General features: G+C 42.7%; 1 protein-coding gene across 10 annotated transcripts in view; it reads right to left on the reverse strand.

Moving 5' to 3' along the window:
* BCLAF3 (BCLAF1 and THRAP3 family member 3) overlaps nucleotides 1–20,327 on the reverse strand; it is a 156,427-nt gene that overhangs the window by 41,041 nt on the left and 95,059 nt on the right. For all 10 annotated transcript variants that reach the window (XM_063955747.1, XM_063955738.1, XM_063955742.1 and 7 more), the window contains 6 exons: nucleotides 16,414–16,968; nucleotides 14,690–15,766; nucleotides 12,734–12,847; nucleotides 9,422–9,594; nucleotides 1,483–1,606; nucleotides 47–113 (listed from right to left, as the gene is read on the reverse strand). In XM_063955747.1, the coding sequence (XP_063811817.1) occupies nucleotides 47–113; nucleotides 1,483–1,606; nucleotides 9,422–9,594; nucleotides 12,734–12,847; nucleotides 14,690–15,766; nucleotides 16,414–16,968 (2,110 nt within the window). The remainder of the gene's footprint in view (nucleotides 1–46; nucleotides 114–1,482; nucleotides 1,607–9,421; nucleotides 9,595–12,733; nucleotides 12,848–14,689; nucleotides 15,767–16,413; nucleotides 16,969–20,327) is intronic.

Here is a 20,327-nt window from a genome sequence, read left to right on the forward strand (position 1 = left end):
ACACACATTTACACTTTCTAGCACTACAGAAATAACTCCTATTTACCGGAGTGACTTCAGTTGTTTTGTGAAGAGACTTGTTGTGAAGATCTTCCAGTGAGATATCAATTCTCCTGCCATGAAAAAAATAAATAAAATAAATCTAAGAAAACCCCAAGAGGATTATATTTAGCAGAATAATGAGCATGGGTATATCCCGTCTGAGCATAACGAGACTGTGGTAATTAATTATGGCACAACCGGTGTCCTGTCCAGGCGATATTACACAATTACTCAGATACCTGACTTTTCTTTTTCCCATAATCTAAATGGTTTTCTCAAACTTAATTCACAATTATAGGTTTATTACATGAAAATTAATTTCTACTACGCAAAACATGGATATTGTGTGGATGGGAGTGATATTGTTCTGGACTATTCTTGCATCTATTGCCTTAGCAGTACATATTATAGATGGATGAGGTGTAATTATTTGTATCCGTAACATTATAAAGGGGCCTAGTTACATTTGCAAGGCTACCTCATATTGGCTTATTTTATAGAGAGCAGTCTGGGGTCCACTACAGATGTTGCTATGCTCATTTATGACCACACACACTAATGTATTATGACATGGGGGCACATTATTACGTAGTGGGACTGGCACATACTAGCTTACAGCTGCAACCCAAGAGGAAGGGAAGAGCTAACTAGCATTGCAGCCAGTGCTGGGACAGGGCTGTAAAAAATCATTACACCATACAGATGTGTCCTCGTACACCTAGCCTCAATAAACCATGTATTGGAAGATGCCTAGCGTAAGTGAGCCACCAGGTCCCATGCAACCCTGCTAGAACAGGCGTATTATTTTGCCACAAATGCAGTTTAGTAGCAAGACTGGGCTGATTGGTATGATATGCAACACTTTCATATCTGTGGGCAACTGAGTCTGCATACAGTATGAAGCACAACGGAACTTGGCAAACTAGCCAAGGCTGCTGTATCATAGCACTAGGTATGCAGATTCAGACTCAGCCGCACACAGATATACAAATGTTGCATATCAAATTACTCAGCAGTCTTCTAATACGACCTAGCTGCAATGCGCTGCGATTAAAACGCATTTTTGGCAAAAATGACTGCAGCAAAGATGTACGAGAAAACCTCCATAGTACCCCCTAAAAGGGTGTGGGAAGGGAAAATAATCTTTTATGTATACGTTTTTGACTTTATAAAATTTACCCTCATAATACAGTTAATGAGTTTTATATTTACTCTAGTCCAGTGCTTAGCCCATATTTACACATATATAAGATGAGGGTAAACGATACATCACTAAGAAAAATAATTCCGACTGCCAAACTACTGTCAGGTCCACTCAAAGTCATTTTCAGAGACCGTACGGCCAAGTGAAGGCAGACTGAGCAAACAGGACCCAGCCTGTGACGACATTAAATAGCTTGTGCCTGTCACATGGACAAATCTGCAGCTAGACCAGTTTACCTGTGAATCTTCGGATTGCTTAGTGGGGCAGGTATGTTAAGGTTCAAATCCGGCTTATTGCTCTCTGCTTGCAGCTTGGAAAAGCGTTCATGAAGGGACATTTCAGCTGACTTAAAATGGTTAGCTATAAATCAAAGGCACACAAAATATTAATTATAATTATTTCCATTTGAATTAAATGTCTATATTATATTTAAATGAATGGTTCACACATAAGAGCACTTTACAAATATCTATGATGTATTGAATCGGACTTCATAAAAAAGTGAACATTTAGAGCATGTGAAACTAATAAATCCACAACTAATAGTGAAGTTTATTTTGTATTATCCTGGGATCTATAGTCTATTATAATGTAAGTAAGCCAAGCTGAGTTGTCCATTGCCATATATCATGTATAAGTTACAAGGTCTTGTCAGGGCTGGAAAAAAAATAGGATTTTGGTTACCTACCGGTAAATCCTTTTCTCGTAGTCCGTAGAGAACGCTGGGGTCCACATTAGTACCATGGGGTATAGACGGGTCCACCAGGAACCATTGGCACTTTAAGAGTTTTAGAGTGTGGGCTGGCTCCTCCCCCTATGCCCCTCCTACCAGACTCAGTCTAGAAACTGTGCCCGAGGAGACGGACACTTTCGAGAGAAGGATTTAACACAGATAGTGGCGAGATTCACACCAGCTCACACATACAAGGCACATCAAGCTAACGTAGCTTAAAAACTCAGCAACCGCTGAAAACATTACTTACCAAGTAACAATGCAGTACTTAACTAAAACAAAGTTGTACTGAACCAGATAACAATTGCAAAAAACCGAAGCGCTGGGCGGGCGCCCAGCATCCTCTACGGACTACGAGAAAAGGATTTACCGGTAGGTAACCAAAATCCTATTTTTTCTTACATCCTAGAGGATGCTGGGGTCATCATTAGTACCATGGGGATGTACCAAAGCTCCCAGAACGGGAGAGAGAGCGCGGAGGCACCTACAGAACTAATTGGCCTCTGATGATCTGAAGTTCAGTCAAAGTATCGAGAACTTGTAGAACTTTGCAAACAGGTTCGACTCAGACCAAGTTGCAGCTCGGCAAAGTTGTAATGCTGAGACACCCCAGGCAGCTGCCCAGGAAAACCCCACCTTACGAGTAGAGTGGACCTTGATAGACGTAGGACATGGCGAGCCTGCCGTAGAATACGCATGCTGGATAGTGAACCTAATCCAGCGAGAGATTGCTTAGAAGCAGGACACCCAATTTTCTTGGGCTCATACAGGACGAACAGAGAGTCCGATTTCCTGTGATGAGCAGTCCTCTTCACATAAATTTTCAGAGCCCTTACAACGTCCAAGGACTTTGATGGAATTGATGTGTCAGTAGCCACTGGTACCACAACAGGTTGGTTGATATGAAATGCCGACACAAACTTCGGAAGAAACTGCTGACGTGTCCGGAGCTCAGCTCTATCTTCGTGGAAGATCAAGTATGGGCTTTTACATGATAAAGCCAACTCCGAAACACGTCTAGCAGAAGCTAAAGCCAACAAAGTGACAGATTTCCACGTAAGAAATTTTACTTCAACCTCCTGTGCAGGTTCAAACCAGTCCGATTGGAGGAACTGCAACACCACGTTAAAAGGTCCCAAGGCGCCGTAGGCAGTATAAAGGGAGGTTGGATGTGCAGAACTCCCTTCAAAAAGGTCTGAACCTCAGGGAGGGCAGCCAATTGTTTTTGGAAGAAAATGGATAGGGCCGAAATCTGGACCTTCACAGATCCCAACTTTAGGCCCATATCCACACCAGCTTGTAAGAAGAGGAGAAAACGTCCCAGTTGAAACTCTACCGCAGGAAACTTCTTGGACTCACACCAAGAAATATATTTTTTCCAAATTTGATAGTAATGTTTAGACGTTACTTCTTTCCTAGCCTGTATCAGGGTAGGAATAACCTTTTTCGGAATACCCTTCCGAGCTAGTATTAGGCGTTCAACTTCCATGCCGTCAAACGTAGCCGCGGTAAGTCTTGATAGGCGAACGTCCACTTTAAGCCACTGTTGTCACATTGTCCCACTGCACTTGAATGGCCCGATGTCTCAGAAGATGGGTCGCTTGGAGAAGACAGTTGTAGACGGCTCTTAGTTCCAGAATGTTTATCGGCAGGCCGTCTTCCAGACTTGACCACCTTCCTTGGAAGGTTTCCCCTTGAGTGACTGCGCCCCAGCCCCGGAGACTTGCATCCGTGGTCAGAAGGATCCAGTCCTGAATCCCAAACCTGCGGCCCTCCAGAAGGTGAGTTAATTGCAGCCACCAAAGGAGTGAAATCCTGGCCTTTGGCGACAGACGTATTCTCTGGTGCATGTGTAGATGGGATCCCGACCACTTGTCCTGGAGATCCAGTTGGAAGGACCAAGCGTGAAACCTCCCATACTGCAGAGCCTCATACAAGGCCACCATCTTCCCCAGAAGGCGAATGCACTGATGACTTGACACCCGGGCTGGCTTCAGGACATCCCGGACCATCGTTTGAATCACCAACGCCTTGTCCTCTGGGAGAAACATCCTCTGCACCTCCGTGTCGAGGATCATTCCCAGAAAGGACAACCTTCTGGTTGGTTCCAAATGTGTCTTTGGAAGATTCAGGATCCAACCATGTTTCCTGAGAAGCTGAGTCATGAGTGTTATGGACCGTAACAGCTTCTCCTTGGACGATGCTTTTATCAGCAGATCGTCCAGATATGGAATTATGTTCACACCCTGTCTGCGAAGGAGAATCATAATTTCCGCAATCACCTTGGTGAAGACCCTAGGTGCTGTGAAGAGACCGAATGGGAGGGCCTGGAACTGAAAATGACAGTCCAACAGCACAAATCGAAGATAAGCTTGATGTGATAACCAGATCGGAATGTGGAGGTACACATCCTTGATATCCAGGGATACTAGAAATTCCCCCTCCTCCAGACCTGATATCACTGCCCTTAGGTACTCCATTTTGACCTTGAACTCCTTTAGAAAGGGGTTCAGTGATTTTAAGTTTAGAATGGGCCTGACCAAACCATCCGCTTTCGGTACCACAAAAAGGTTTGAATAGTAACCTTTGTTCTGCATGTGAGGTGGTACAATGACCTGTGCACAATGGCACAATGTCCTGTGCCTCCACCAACTTCTGGACTGCTTCTTGCAGGACAGTTCTGTCTGCCAGCAGAGCTGGCAAGCCTGATCTGAAAAATCGGTGAGGAGGAAGATTGTGAAATTCCAGCCTGTACCCCTGGGACACAATATCTTGCACCCAGGGGTCCAGGTCAGAGGACACCCAGACATGACTGAAATGTCGGAGTCTCGCTCCCACTGGCCCCACCTCCGGGGCGTGCAGTCCACCGTTATGTGGAGGACTTTGGTGTACCTGAAGCAGGTTTCTGTTCCTGGAAACCTGCAGCCACAGGTTTCTTGAACTTAGGCCGATCTTCCCAAAAGAAGGTGTTGGACGGCTTTGCCTTTCTGGGCTTGTTAGACCAAAAGGGGTGTGACGTAACTGAAGAAAAGGGTTTCTTCAGAGCAGGTGTAGCTGAGGGAAGGAAGGGTGACTTACCAGCCGTAGCCATGGAAATCCACGCATCTAACGCTTCCCCAAAGAGAGCCTGACCTGTGTAGGGTAGGGTCTCCACTCTTCTCCTGGATTCTGTGTCGGCAGACCACTGGTGCAACCACAGCCCTCGACGAGCCGATACTGACATGGAGGAAATCCCCGCAGCCATGGAACCCAGGTCCTTCATGGATTCTACCAGAAATTCTGCCGAATCCTGAATGTTACGTAAAACAATTCAACATCACATTTTTCCATAGTATCCAAATCCTCAAGTAACGTGCCTGACCACTTTACTATAGCTTTGGCAATCCAAGCACTGGCAATAGTGGGACGTAGTATTGCCCCAGAAGCCATGTACATGGATTTGAGCGTATTATCAATTTTTACTATCAGCCGGCTCTTTTAAGGCGGTAGATCCTGGGACAGGTAAAACCACCTTTTTTGAGAGTCTGGATACTGAGCATCAACAATAGGCAGGTTTTCCCATTTTTTCCTATCCTCTGCTGGGAAAGGAAACGCTACCAGAACCCTTTTAGGTATCTGGAATTTTTTATCCGGGTTTTCCCAAGCCTTTTCATATATAGCATTTAATTCCTTTGACACAGGGAAGGTTAGTGAGACTTTCTTATTTTCAGTGAAGTAAGCCTCCTCAACCTGCTCGGGTGTTGTATCAGCAATATTCAACACATCCTTAAGAGCCTCCATCATCAACTGCACCCCTTTAGCAAGTGATGCAGCCCCCCGCAACCCATCCCCGTCACCGTCTGTAGTATCAGAGTCGGTATCGGTATCATCCTGCATGATCTGTGCAAGAGCACGTTTATGTGAATATACAGCAGGGAGCCCTGATGTACCAGAACTGGGCCATACTGCCATAGAGTTCTGTAAAGCCTGAGTTGCAGATTCATTTTGTGCAACCCTATTTGAAATCTGAGAAATCATATATTTGATAGAGGATAACCACTCAGGCTCCCTTGCTGGAATCTGAGCTAAACCAGTGCAATCTTGATTACATGGAATGGGATCATCCTGAGAGGACACATCCTCTGCAGCATATGACACAGGGTCCCTGGACATTGCTTAATGGAGACCACAAACACTCCACACACACACACACACACACACACACACACACACACACACACACACACACACGGGAGGGCAGACAGAGTTTCACCCCCAAGAATGGCAAGAGAGACACAGAGACTGGAGCCAACCCACACACAGCGCTTTTAATACAAAGGGAGACCCTTTATCAGCGCTGACTGTGTACCTTAATAGGTTAAACAGTCGTTTTGCAGCCTCTCCCCCCACCCCCCTTCTACAACCCCCTGGTATCGTGATAGCTAGCTGGAGTTGCTGTGGAGGGACTTGCTCTTCACTGACAGCGCTGTGCAGGCAGGAAAATGGCGCTGAACGCTGCTGGGTCCGCTCTGAGGAGAAGCTCCGCCACCAAAATGGCGCAGTCTTCCCGCCCTTCCCAGGATTAGACTAGCCTGAGGATTGATGCTGGCTGAGATCCGGGGACCCCGACAGGCTGTGTGACCAGTGTAGGGTGTAGGTGCTGGCTCAGGGCGCCCCTCACAGCGCCGCACTATGTACCGCTGAGCCTCCTGGAGCGCGGTTAGTACTGCGCTCCTACCCTAATGCCGCCATCTTCACACTGGCCCTCTGCTTGTGAGGGGGGTCGGTGACTCAATCGCCACAATCTTCAGCTCTGTAAGGGGTGGCGGCATGCTGCTGGGGTGAGCAATCCCCTGCGGCGGAGAACCATCTGTCCCCTCTGGAGCTCAGTGTCCAGTCAGCGGAGACAGTGACTCAGACCCAGCAGGGCGGACACTGCTCCTCCCATAGTACCTCGCTGCAGGGAGGCTGTTGCCAGCAGCCTCCCTGTAAAATAATAAACTCTAAAACTAAACTTTAACTAAAGAAGCTCTGTAGAGCTCCCCTAGCTGTGACCGGCTCCTCTGGGCACATTTTCTAAACTGAGTCTAGTAGGAGGGGCATAGGGGGAGGAGCCAGTCCTCAAACTCGTAAAGTGCCAATGGCTCCTGTTGGACCAAGCTATACCCCATGGTACTAATGTGGACCCCAACATCCTTTAGTACATAAGAGAAAATGTATATTTTGTTTAAATTCTTTTGTTTAAACCAGTTTATTTAATTGCATTATTTTTATGAAGATTTTTTTTTTTTAAATCCTGCTTATTATATTAATACTGTGAGACATTGCTATGTATTAGAAACCTTGATCAACCAGGTTTTAATGGTTTCTAACATAAAAAATCCAAAGTTATTAGGCTTTGATAGAGTTATTTTACATCTTACAATAAAACCATCTTTTTACATCTTACAATAAAACTGCTTATAACTCCTGTTACATCTGAATAAATGTAGATAGACTAAACATTTTAAAACATACAAAGTACACTCAGATACATCTCAATAGGGCTGAAAGTTTGAATTGAAATAAACCTGAAGATTAAAACCATGAAGTGTTCTCTATGTATTGGCTCTTTAATGTGTTGGAGTGGTTTACCCTTTAAGATTGAGAATGTCAGTTGTGGTTTCCTCCTGTCCTATAGAATTGTTAGGGTAGGCATTTGTGGAATCTTAACTGAGGCTAGGCAGATTTACTACCTGTATTTTTGCTCTACCTGCATTCTTGCTCTCACAAGAATGCCAGCGCCAGGTAGTAAATATGCCTAGCATCAGTTAAGATTCCACAGTAGCTGACAAGACTTGCAAAGGATCTGTTGGTCTTATCCAAACCAGAAATAAAAATTGCCAAAAGTATTGCCCTATTACATTGCTATATGTGGAACGATTTTATAATCACTTAATTGTGACCTTAAGGTAATATACCTAAGCAGCAGAATATTTTGTATGAATTTTTCTGTTTTTATTAACCACTTAACGGACGATTTTTCTCATAAAAACCCTTCAGAAAATATTAAAAGATAATATTATGCATATCTGCAAAACTGATCACCTCGTCAAAAACTGGGGGACACGGTGGGGCTGCACGGTCGCATGTGATCTGACCATGCCAGCTAAGTAGTAAATGTTTGTGTACACGGTAAATATATTTTTTTACTTGATACTTTTAAGCGCTCCCCCCGTGTAATAATAGCAATATTGTTACTAATTAGTAGATAGACGGGCAGATTTATTAAGCCTGGTGAAGTGATAAAGTGGAGGGTGATAAAGTGCCCGCCAAATCACCTACTAACTAACATGTTACAGGAAGGTTTGAAAAATGACAGTTAGGAGCTGACTGGCTTGTGCTTTATCACCGTGCAATTCATCACTTCACCAGGCTTAATAAATCTGCCCCTTAATACTTCTTTGATCTGGTTCAACCTCCCACCCTCCCTATATCTCGGGTGTGTGTAAATTGACCGCATTGGTTCAGCTCACTCAAATGAAGACCACAAGCAACACAAATGTGGAATAATACCAGGAAGATTTCATTATAATAGGCTTTTTTTTTTTTTTTTAAAGAATTCACAGCACGGTGCCTGTAATCACAGCATAATAATAATACTTTAAAAAAATTTTGGTTTAAACCAGCCAACCCTGGTCAGTGTCAAAATAATTCCAGAGAAACAGAGCCACATGCTGGATTTCTGGAATGTCTGAATGCCACTTATAGCAGCCATAGGCCAACAGCAGGAGGAGATATAAGAAATGTATAAACATCTAAACAACATAAGTAAAGCATAGAGGGAGAAAAGGACAAATAGCTGTAGTGATCTATTAAAGATTCAGAACCCTTCCATTTCAAAGACATTTGTAATGCACATACTGTACATCTTATTTATCTATATATATCATGTAGCAGATTTGATCCTTTTCTAAATGCAGTTTAGAAAATGTATGTAGACATATGATTGGCTATTTAATACGGCATATTTTTGCTGTGCACCACTTTCCATAATTATCTTCCAATATATACAGTATCTAAGGAAGGACACTGCTACATTACTAAGATGGATGGCAGAGGCACTCCTTCATTAACCTTGTGTAAAAGTCAATTCACAATACAGATTCCTTTACTAGAAGACTACTGCCATAACTTGGATGGCATATGTACTCCTTCATTAATCTTGTGTAAAAGTCAATCTACAATGTGGATAGTGACATTTAAATTAAGATGTGAAATTGCAAAACTGAATACGTTAAAAAAAAAAAAATATTTATAAAAAAATACTTTTAAACACAAATGTATATGTATTTATATGGATTTCTTATATACAGAAATCCATACCAAATATTATTCAACATCGCCTAAGACTCTTTTGTTTTATAATCAAATGTTTAGAAATAGATGTTTTAGAGGAGGTCATGTAAAACGAAACATCTTACCTTTCACTTCATGGATGATGGTAATAATTTCCTGAGTAAACTCACTGTTTGGAGCATTAATCCCACTTTGCTTTGAAAACTCAAGGTGTTCAAACACTGGGCGAAAATCCTCCTTTCCACCTATGGCTACTAAATCCTGAGACATCTGTCTATCATTGGAAGTTGCACTGTTCCTGAAATGGTGAGAGTAGGTATCTCTTTTATTATAAAACAAATTTTGCACCCCAAAAATAGCTCAATTAATTTCAGTAAAAAATTAGGCATCATCATCTTCTACTTTTATAGGATCTGTGTAGTTGCCACTACTCCTAAATTTCCATTTCAGTCTCTGATATTTTTTTATCATTAAAAATATCCCCTTGTTTCTGTTTTGCAACTTAAAAGGGGTAAAACATATCCAGATATGGCATTCAAGTAGGCTCCTCAATTACCCCGAAGGGATTTGCAACACCTTTCGTACTTCGTGTACAGCTTTATGTCCAGTTGGCAAATAATACCTTGAATTGTAAAATGGAATCGTTTTCAGTGGTAACCTGAATTAGAAAATATAAATGCCTCTTAAATCTACTTTAAAAGAACGTGGAATGCTTATATTTAGAGAAACTTGAAGTCATCTAGAGTGTCTCTATCTTGTCTCTTTGTAGGGTTGTTTACATTGTACAGAGGTCCAGAATCTAGCCACCGTAACTTCAGATAATATTTTATGGCACCCATAAAATGGGTACCCAGATGTTGGGCCTTCTACTAATATAAGGAACTTAATAAATGAAAGCACTACTTTTTATGAATGGTTACTTGAGAGGGTTAATGTATGTAATTATAATCCGTGACTAGCTGCAACAAATGTGTCAACCACAAGTGACAGCCTTAAAAGGAAAATAGAGAGGCAAAACATCCTCCCAAAGACTGCACATAATATGTTCCTCTTGCCTCTGTATTAGTTCATTATATCACATTCTGTAATTAGTATTCTACTTCAATAACTTTGCAGAGAAAAAAAAATCCTAAATAGAATGTCTGATTAATGTGTGCTGGGACAAAAGAAGTGGTAAAACAAATTAGCATACTCACATACCTTATTTTAGTGATGTGATAGTGAAGTAGGGTAATGTAATTAAAGGGTAATGTAATAGTCCAAAAAAAAAAAATGTTTTAATTCTTCGGGGCTCAATCTACTATTAAAGATCTGTCCGTGATTAAACCCACCACCATTGCAGCATTTTCATGTTTATCTTATGAAATGGTTTTGCAACAATATTATTATTATTATCCTTTATTTATATGGCGCCACAAGGGTTCCGCAGCGCCCGATTACAGAGTACATATGCACATAATCAAAACAGAAAAACAGTGACTTACAGTTGAAGACAATATAGGACAAGTACAGGGTAACTAAGCATAACTACACCAGTAAATGACAGAGATAAGTTCCAGGTGGCCAAAAAACTGCGTGATTTGGGCAGTTGAGGATTATTAAAGTAAGAAAAGGATAAGCACATGAGGGAAGAGGGCCCTACTCGTGAGAGCTTACATTCTAAGGGGAGGGGTAGACAGACAGGGGTGACACAGATGGGGTACATAGAGAGCGTGGAACAGAGGGTTAGGATGAGATTTGGCTGGGTTTGGTAAAGAAATGGGTCTTAAGAGCCCGTTTGAAGTTTTGTAGAGAGGTGGAGAGTCTGAGGGGGAGAGGTAAAGAATTCCAGAGGAAGGGAGCAGCACGTGAAAAATCTTGGAGATAGGAGTGGGAGGAAGTAATCAGAAGACAGGAGAGCCGGCGTGCATTAGCAGAGCCAAGAGGACGGGTGGGAGAGTAAAGGGAGATAAGGTCAGAGATGTAAATGGGAGAGGAGTGGGTGAGTGCTTTGTAAGTGAGTGTGAGAAGTTTGAATTGGATTCTGAAAGGGAGGGGAAGCCAGTGAAGAGCTTGTAGGAGAGGGAGGTGGACGTAGTGCGTTTGGTGAGGAAGATAAGCCAGGCAGCAGCATTGAGGATAGATTGGAGTGGAGAGAGATAATTGTCAGGGAGGCCAGTTAGGAGGAGATTACAGTAGTCCAGTCTGGAAATAATCAGTGAGTGAATAATGATCTTAGTGGCATCCTGGGTGAGAAAAGGTCTGATCCTGGAAATGTTTTTGGATGAAAATGACAGGTTTGTGTGAGGTGCTGAATGTGTGGTTTGAAGGAGAAGGAGGAGTCAAGGATTACACCAAGACAGCGTACTTGGGGGCTAGAGGAGATAGTCGTGCCATCAATGGATAATGAGATTGTGGGAGGTGAGGTTGTGTGGGAGGGTGGGAAGATGATCAGCTCAGTCTTAGACATGTTGAGTTTAAGAAAGCGCTGGGACATCCAGGAAGAGATAGCAGATAGACAGTTAGAGGTACGAGTGAGGAGATCCGTGGAGAGATCAGGGGAGGAGAGGTAGATTTAAGTGTCATCAGCATAGAGGTGATACTGGAAGTTAAAAGAACTAATGAGTTCACCTAAAGAGGACATATAGAGAGCGAAAAGGAGAGGACCAGGAACAGAACTTTGGGGGACACCAACAGTTAGTGGAAGTGGGGGCGAGGTAGCATCATGAGAGGAGACAGAGAAGGAACGATCAGAGAGGTAGGAGGACAGGAGAGGACAGTATCGCGTAGACCAAGAGAATGAAGGATTTGCAGAAGGAGAGGGTGGTCCACAGTGTCAAAAGCAGCAGAGAGGTCAAGAAGAATAAGCAGAGAGTAGTGGCCCTTAGATTTGGCTGCATGGAGGTCATTGCAGACTTTTGTGATGACCTGTATGTCTTTTTTTGTTGTTATAATGTATGTACATTAAGCATTGTGACTTTCTTTGTCATATTAATAAACTTGTGTTCTTAAAAAAATCATGTGCTTGCTGTTTTTTATATAAATCTATATTAAAAAGGCAAATAATTGGCTTGTTAACAGTAATGGATTAAAGAAGGTTGAGATTTTATGTTGAGATTGGTCAGGGAGTAACTGAATACCTCCACTAAGTGTCAGCTTTGGAACCAAATCTTAGTGGTGGCAGAACTGGTTAGATATTAAGGAGTGTGAAATATCACTTTTGGGGGATTTAATAATTTGTAAACAAAGTTTTCTTTTACACCCCTGTCAGACTTTCTTAAGGTGACTTTTGTTATGAAAAGTGGTAAAATGCAGAAAGTTGTTGCAGGACAATATAAAATAGGAAAACAAGACTAATTTATTAAAATGTTTGTATGAATACCTTGTTGGTATTGTTAAATAGTTCACTATGCCAACTGCCAGTTATTGAAAATTTTCATGGGATTAAAAGAAAATACCTTTTTTGCATGTCATCACCCAGCCTCTGCTTTCCTTCATAATGCTTCTGGCCTTCAACTGCTTCTGGCTTTGATGGAATTTCTTTATAGGTATTCCAGTGTTCATGGGGCAACCTAGAAAACAAGGGGCAGGGACAATGACTTCTGAAACTTTAAGGAACTTGTAAAATAAAGCACTGCCTAACATAGTGGGTTGGGAAGGCGTAGAGATATTAGGAAGGCTGTATAATAGTAGCATCATCAGGAGTTTGAGAGCCATTATGTTACATAGCTACAAAAGCAGAGGCGGTGGTAAGGCAGGAGAATGGCAAACAAAAATAACTTTGTTTAACCATTTGAGAATTGATAGAGAAATTATTATATAAGGGAACAACATGGCATCTCAACATTAAAATTTCATGATATGCTTTAAAACAAATATATAAAGTTTACAAAAATGAGTATGGTGTATAGCATGGAAGCATCCCCTTACCTTTTCGGCAATTCTTTTGCTCTTTCAGGTCATAAACAGGATCCAAATTGTTGCTGTAAATCTACATAGCAATATATGAAGCCACCCAATCATCAAATACTATATTATGCTTTTCCTCTTGAAATATACATTTCAGTAGTTAGGTTAGATTACTTTGTGCTACCAAAAATGTGTGAGGCGAGAAAAATTTCATGCGACTTTCCATACAAGGGCTGTTTTTAGAAAGCAGCTGACTTCGTCATCATCAAGTAGATGAATCTAACTGCAAAGTTGACCTCTTGTAACATTTTCATCATAAACTTCTTTAAAATTCCTTTGTTATTTTTATACAATATTCTAACTTGCTTAGCAGTTGATTTTCTGTATCCTCTCCAATTTAACAGATGGACTTCCATATTAACAGGGAAGTTATTATTATCAAAACTGAAGCCAAACATCGACTTAACTGATCCAACATAATTATTCGGTGACACACCCAAAGGCAAGAAACACTCCTTGTCCAATCCTGCTGTCTCTCCATACACATTCATATTACAGGCTCCTCCCACTTGTGTTGTCTTATTCTTTTAAACTGTGTTCTGTGAAGGACTGTATAGCAGACCTGCTGACATCCAAAATACTCACGACTAATAACTGCTAGATAGGAGGAAACCATCTTGTAGTTAATGAAGTAAATTTTAAACAAATGCAGGGGCTTCAAACTTAAATTTCTTTGTCTAAAACACGGTTTGTGCTTGTCACGCAGAATCGGATTTGACATGGCTAAGAATAAACAACATAATTAACTTTGATGACTGTAAAGAAATTAGAATTCTGTTTTTCAAATAATATGTCCATGGCATTTGCAGCACATCACTAGTTTCCACATAACAGTGACTATTTTGATTGACAGAGGCAACAATTTCTGTTCCAGTAACGTCGGTCACATGGAAAGTTTTGTAAAATTTCCCCTTGCTTTCTTTGGGGAGTAAAAACATTTATTCAATCATCAAAATCATCTAATTAGTTTCCACAGATTAATTGGAGTGTTTAGTCACTGGGCGCATTAACGATTACCAAGGATGATTTCTGCGAAAAATATTAGGCTTGGAAGAACAGTGTTCATATGATCCGTACGTCTGTCACGTATGATGGGAGCATGACCTTTTAAGCAAATATTATGATGATCCGGTTTCAGTTCCTTTTTTTTACTGGTAGGACTTTCATTTTTTTTATTTTCAACTTTTTGCAATGTGGTTATTTTTGTGTTCATGCACAACCCTACAATGATCAAATATCTATGAACAGCAACTACTTTGCTTCTCCAATTCCACAAATACTGAATTTTATTCCACATGTGAACAATTCTGGGCCGTTCAAACACACTTCAGAATCTGTGACTTTTCTCCCGCTTCCACAGATGAAAGAAGCATGAACATTTACCTCTGCCTCACAGAACCCCCCAAAAATATATATTCAAGAAAAATATTAAGTAAACACAATACCTATAATTATCTGTCGGATTCTTCAAAGCCAAATTAACCGTGATAGTTTCCTTTTCAGGACTGATCTTCGATTGGACTTTTTGGTTTGGAGATTTGGGGCTTTGGTTTCTCAGGTGACGTGGAGAACGCGGTTCCTTCTGGAAGTCATCTTCTTTCCTTCCTCGTTCTTTGTGCTTATGATTTGGGTGCCTCATATCAAAATCATTTTTGAAACTGGCCCTATCGTGACCCTTTCTTTCACTGTATTTAGTGGATGGCTCGCTTGAACGTTCAGAGTATTTTTCCCTTTCTTTGCTTTTTATATCTAGTAATTTGCTTTGATGGGAAGTTCTGGTAGGAATGTTTTTTCTTTCTTCATGCCAGCTGCGTTTCTCACTGCGGTCACTTGACAAAATCGGCTCAGCTTTTACATAGGATGGGGACCTGTGGCTATAGTCATATTCTATTTTTGTAAATTCTCCAGACGGTGTCTGGTACACAATAGGGCTAGGAGCTCTCAAATCCGTGTCCTGTGACCATTTCTTGTCAGGGTATGATTTTAATGACTGGTCATCCTTCCAAGTCTTGTCAGGGTATGGTTTTAATGAATTGTCATCCTTCCAAGTCTTGTCAGGGTATGGTGTTAATAAATGGTCATCCTTCCAAGTCTTGTCAGGGTATGGTGTTAATGAATGGTCATCCTTCCAAGTCTTGTCAGGGTATGGTGTTAATGAATGGTCATCCTTCCAAGTCTTGTCAGGGTATGGTGTTAATGAATGGTCATCCTTCCAAGTCTTGTCAGGGTATGGTGTTAATGAAGGGTCATCCTTCCAAGTCTTGTCAGGGTATGGTGTTAATGAAGGGTCATCCTTCCAAGTCTTGTCAGGGTATGGTTTTAATGAATGGTCATCCTTCCAAGTCTTGTCAGGGTATGGTTTTAATGAATGGTCATCCTTCCAAGTCTTGTCAGGGTATGGTGTTAATGAATCATCCTTCCAGTGTGAGTTTCTCAGCGATGGCCGACAATCAAGTCTCTCTGTTTCTCTAGTTCTCTTAGGATGTTGCTCCTGTTCTTGGAGATCACGATCCTCAGGATGCCTGTTGATGTAAATCAAAATTACAATTGTATTTGGAAATAATGTGAGCCATTCACAAATTCAACATAATATCTGCATTACTTTACAAGACTAGACTGAATTAGTAACATGCATTTTCAACATGAACAAAAATATCTATAAAAAACAAATCGAGGCGTAGCTATACCTAATGGAGCCCCATATCAAACTTTCAGGCCTAAACTAGCCCTCTTCCCTTTCTCCACACCGGAATACTTTGTGCAGGTTGGGCTACCCTCCTGAGCCCCGTGGCTTCTTCTTCTTTAGAAGGGTCCTGCTGCAGACGCATCTGCTGTCAGTTTTCAGGGTGACTTCTTCTCCCTATCCTCAGGGATGCTGATGCAGTGAGTACAGAGGGATGGAGCTGGCCAGCACACGGACAGAAAAGGTTTTGCAGTGAGGACATAGATACAGAGCTGGCCAGGTCATGGACAGCAGATGTGCCTGCAGCAGCACAATACTAAAAAAATTAGAAGTATCAGACTCAAGAGGTGAGTGCATCTCAGTCAGTGCGGATGCAAGCGTGAATGGATGCAGGGGGAGTGCCTGGCGCCAGCAATCGCACCCCCTGCACATACTATACCTACGGAAACAAACATGTTTACAAAAACATTAAATACAAGCCTCTACCTTTTCTGAAATGAGTTGCGATCGACAAACTCTTTGGATCTTCTTCTGGGTGGAGGCAAATAACGTTGTGTGTGATCTTGATGCTTCCACTGATTTTCAGATTCATGCCAGTCCCTATCATGTTCTCTATGGTATGGACTGTGAAAATTGTCCTCTCGCCTGGTTGATTTAAAACCATTTGCATCATTATGTGCATTCCTTACGTGATTTCTATGGTTATAAACATTTCTGTTGTGGTCTCTGTGAGGAGGATCTTCAGGATACTTTGCTGGGAATCTCCTACTGCCATCTCCTCGCCTTTCTGGTGAGTGTGTTCTCTTCGAACGATTGGATGCGTCAAAGGGAGACTTTCTTAAATCTGAAGCAAATGAATCAAGTTCATGTGATTTATCATTTAAGCGATTATATGGAGCGGTTTTAGAATTGTTTTGTCCATGTCTGTCTTCTTCCCAGTGTATTGGTCTTCTTGGATCTCTATGGAATCCATCATGATCTGGGTAATTATCTTGGACGCGTCTATGTCTCTTGTGCTCTGGACTTCTGTATGGCAGCGGTCTATAAATAAATAAAAAATACAATTGGACACCTTCTGTATGTACCATAAGCACGAATGTACGTCGCAATCGCTGTATGATTGTTTTTGTGGCATGAATAATATTTTGTTAGAATATGCGATAGCTATATAGCCTGAATCTGCGAATGGAGTAACTGCAATCCATCTCTTAGGCTTTCACATAGCATAAAATAGCAATATAAAAATAATTAACAGAATAACAAAAAAGCAAATCGTGTAAAAAATACATATTTTCCAAAAACTCTGAATAACAGATGGATCATATATATATATATAATAAGAATTTACTCACCGGTAATTCTATTTCTCGTAGTCCGTAGTGGATGCTGGGGACTCAGTCAGGACCATGGGAATAGCGGCTCCGCACGAGACAGGGCACAAAATTTAAAAGTTTGACCACTAGGTGGTGTGTACTGGCTCCTCCCCCTATGACCCTCCTCCAAGCCTCAGTTAGGATACTGTGCCCGGACGAGCGTACACAATAAGGAAGGATTTTGAATCCCGGGTAAGACTCATACCAGCCACACCAATCACACCGTACAACTTGTGATCTGAACCCAGTTAACAGTATGATAACGTAGGAGCCTCTGAAAAGATGGCTCACAACAATAAACAACCCGATTTTTTTGTAACAATAACTATGTACAAGTATTGCAGACAATCCGCACTTGGGATGGGCGCCCAGCATCCACTACGGACTACGAGAAATAGAATTACCGGTGAGTAAATTCTTATTTTCTCTGACGTCCTAGTGGATGCTGGGGACTCCGTCAGGACCATGGGGATTATACCAAAGCTCCCAAACGGGCGGGAGAGTGCGGATGACTCTGCAGCACCGAATGAGAGAACTCCAGGTCCTCCTTAGCCAGGGTATCAAATTTGTAGAATTTTACAAACGTGTTCTCCCCTGACCACGTAGCTGCTCGGCAGAGTTGTAATGCCGAGACCCCTCGGGCAGCCGCCCAAGATGAGCCCACCTTCCTTGTGGAGTGGGCATTGACAGATTTAGGCTGTGGCAGGCCTGCCACAGAATGTGCCAGTTGAATTGTGCTACAAATCCAACGAGCAATCGTCTGCTTAGAAGCAGGAGCACCCAGCTTGTTGGGTTCATACAGTATAAACAGCGAGTCAGATTTTCTGACTCCAGCCGTCCTTGAAATATATATTTTCAATGCTCTGACAACGTCCAGCAACTTGGAATCCTCCAAATCGCTAGTAGCCGCAGGCACCACAATAGGCTGGTTCAGGTGAAACGCTGATACCACCTTAGGCAGAAAATGAGGACGCGTCCTCAATTCTGCCCTGTCCGAATGGAAAATCAGATATGGGCTTTTATACGATAAAGCCGCCAATTCCGACACTCTCCTGGCTGAAACCAGGGCCTTTCACAAAAGTCTGGACTTCAGGAACTGAAGCCAATTCTTTCTGGAAGAAAATCGACAGGGCCGAAATTTGAACCTTAATGGACCCTAATTTGAGGCCCATAGATAATCCTGTTTGCAGGAAATGTAGGAATCGACCCAGTTGAAATTCCTCTGTCGGGGACTTCCTGGCCTCACACCATGCAACATATTTTCTCCAAATGCGGTGATAATGTTGTGCAGTCACCTCCTTCCTGGCTTTGACCAGGGTAGGGATGACCTCTTCCGGAATGCCTTTTTCCCTTAGGATCCGGCGTTCAACCGCCATGCCGTCAAACGCAGCCGCGGTAAGTCTTGGAATAGACACGGTCCCTGCTGAAGCAGATCCCTTCTTAGAGGTAGAGGCCACGGATCTTCCGTGAGCATCTCCTGAAGTTCCGGGTACCAAGTCCTTCTTGGCCAGTCCGGAGCCACTAGTATCGTTCTTACTCCCCTTTGCCGTATAATTCTCAGTACCTTGGGTATGAGAGGCAGAGGAGGGAACACATACACTGACTGGTACACCCATGGTGTTACCAGAGCGTCCACAGCTATTGCCTGAGGGTCTCTTGACCTGGCGCAATACCTGTCCAGTTTTCTGTTGAGGCGGGACGCCATCATGTCCACCATTGGTCTTTCCCAATGGACTACAATCATGTGGAAGACTTCTGGATGAAGTCCCCACTCTCCCGGGTGAAGATCGTGTCTGCTGAGGAAGTCTGCTTCCCAGTTGTCCACTCCCGGGATGAACACTGCTGACAGTGCTATCACATGATTTTCCGCCCAGCGAAGAATCCTTGCAGCTTCTGCCATTGCCCTCCTGCTTCTTGTGCCGCCCTGTCTGTTTACGTGGGCGACTGCCGTGATGTTGTCCGACTGGATCAACACCGGCTGACCCTGAAGCAGAGGTTTTGCCAGGCTTAGAGCATTGTAGATTGCTCTTAGTTCCAGTATATTTATGTGAAGAGACGTTTCCAGGCTTGACCACACGCCCTGGAAGTTTCTTCCTTGTGTGACCGCTCCCCAGCCTCTCAGGCTGGCATCCGTGGTCACTAGGACCCAGTTCTGTATGCCGAATCTGCGGCCCTCTAACAGATGAGCACTCTGCAACCACCATAGCAGAGAGACCCTTGTCCTTGTCGACAATTTTATCCGCTGATGCATCTGCAGATGCGATCCGGACCATTTGTCTAGCAGATCCCACTGAAAAATTCGTGCATGGAATCTGCCGAATGGAATCGCTTCGTAAGAAGCCACCATTTTTCCCAGGACTCTTGTGCATTGATGCACAGACACTGTCCCTGGTTTTAGGAGGTTCCTGACGAGTTCGGATAACTCCCTGGCTTTCTCCTCCGGAAGAAATACCTTTTTCTGAACAGTGTCCAGAATCATCCCTAGGAACAGCAGACGTGTCGTCGGGATCAGTTGGGATTTTGGAAAATTCAGAATCCACCCGTGCTGTTGGAGCACTACTTGAGTTAGTGCTACTCCGACCTCCAGCTGTTCTCTGGATCTTGCCCTTATCAGGAGATCGTCCAAGTAAGGGATAATTAATACGCCTTCTCTTCGAAGAAGGATCATCATTTCGGCCATTACCTTGATAAAGACCCTGGGTGCCGTGGACAATCCAAACGGCAGCGTCTGAAACTGATTATGACAGTTTTGCACCACGAACCTGAGGTACCCTTGGTGTGAAGGGCAAATTGGGACATGAAGGTAAGCATCCTTGATGTCCAAGGACACCATAAAATCCCCTTCTTCCAGATTCGCTATCACTGCTCTGAGTGACTCCATCTTGAACTTGAATTTTTGTATGTACAGGTTCAGAGATTTCAGATTTAGAATAGGTCTTACCGAGCCGTCCGGCTTCGGTACCACAAATAGCGTGGAGTAATACCCCTTTCCCTGTTGTAGAAGGGGTACCTTGATTATCACCTGCT

Source organism: Pseudophryne corroboree, chromosome 2, assembly GCF_028390025.1.
Source record: "Pseudophryne corroboree isolate aPseCor3 chromosome 2, aPseCor3.hap2, whole genome shotgun sequence".
Classification (NCBI taxonomy): domain Eukaryota; kingdom Metazoa; phylum Chordata; class Amphibia; order Anura; family Myobatrachidae; genus Pseudophryne; species Pseudophryne corroboree.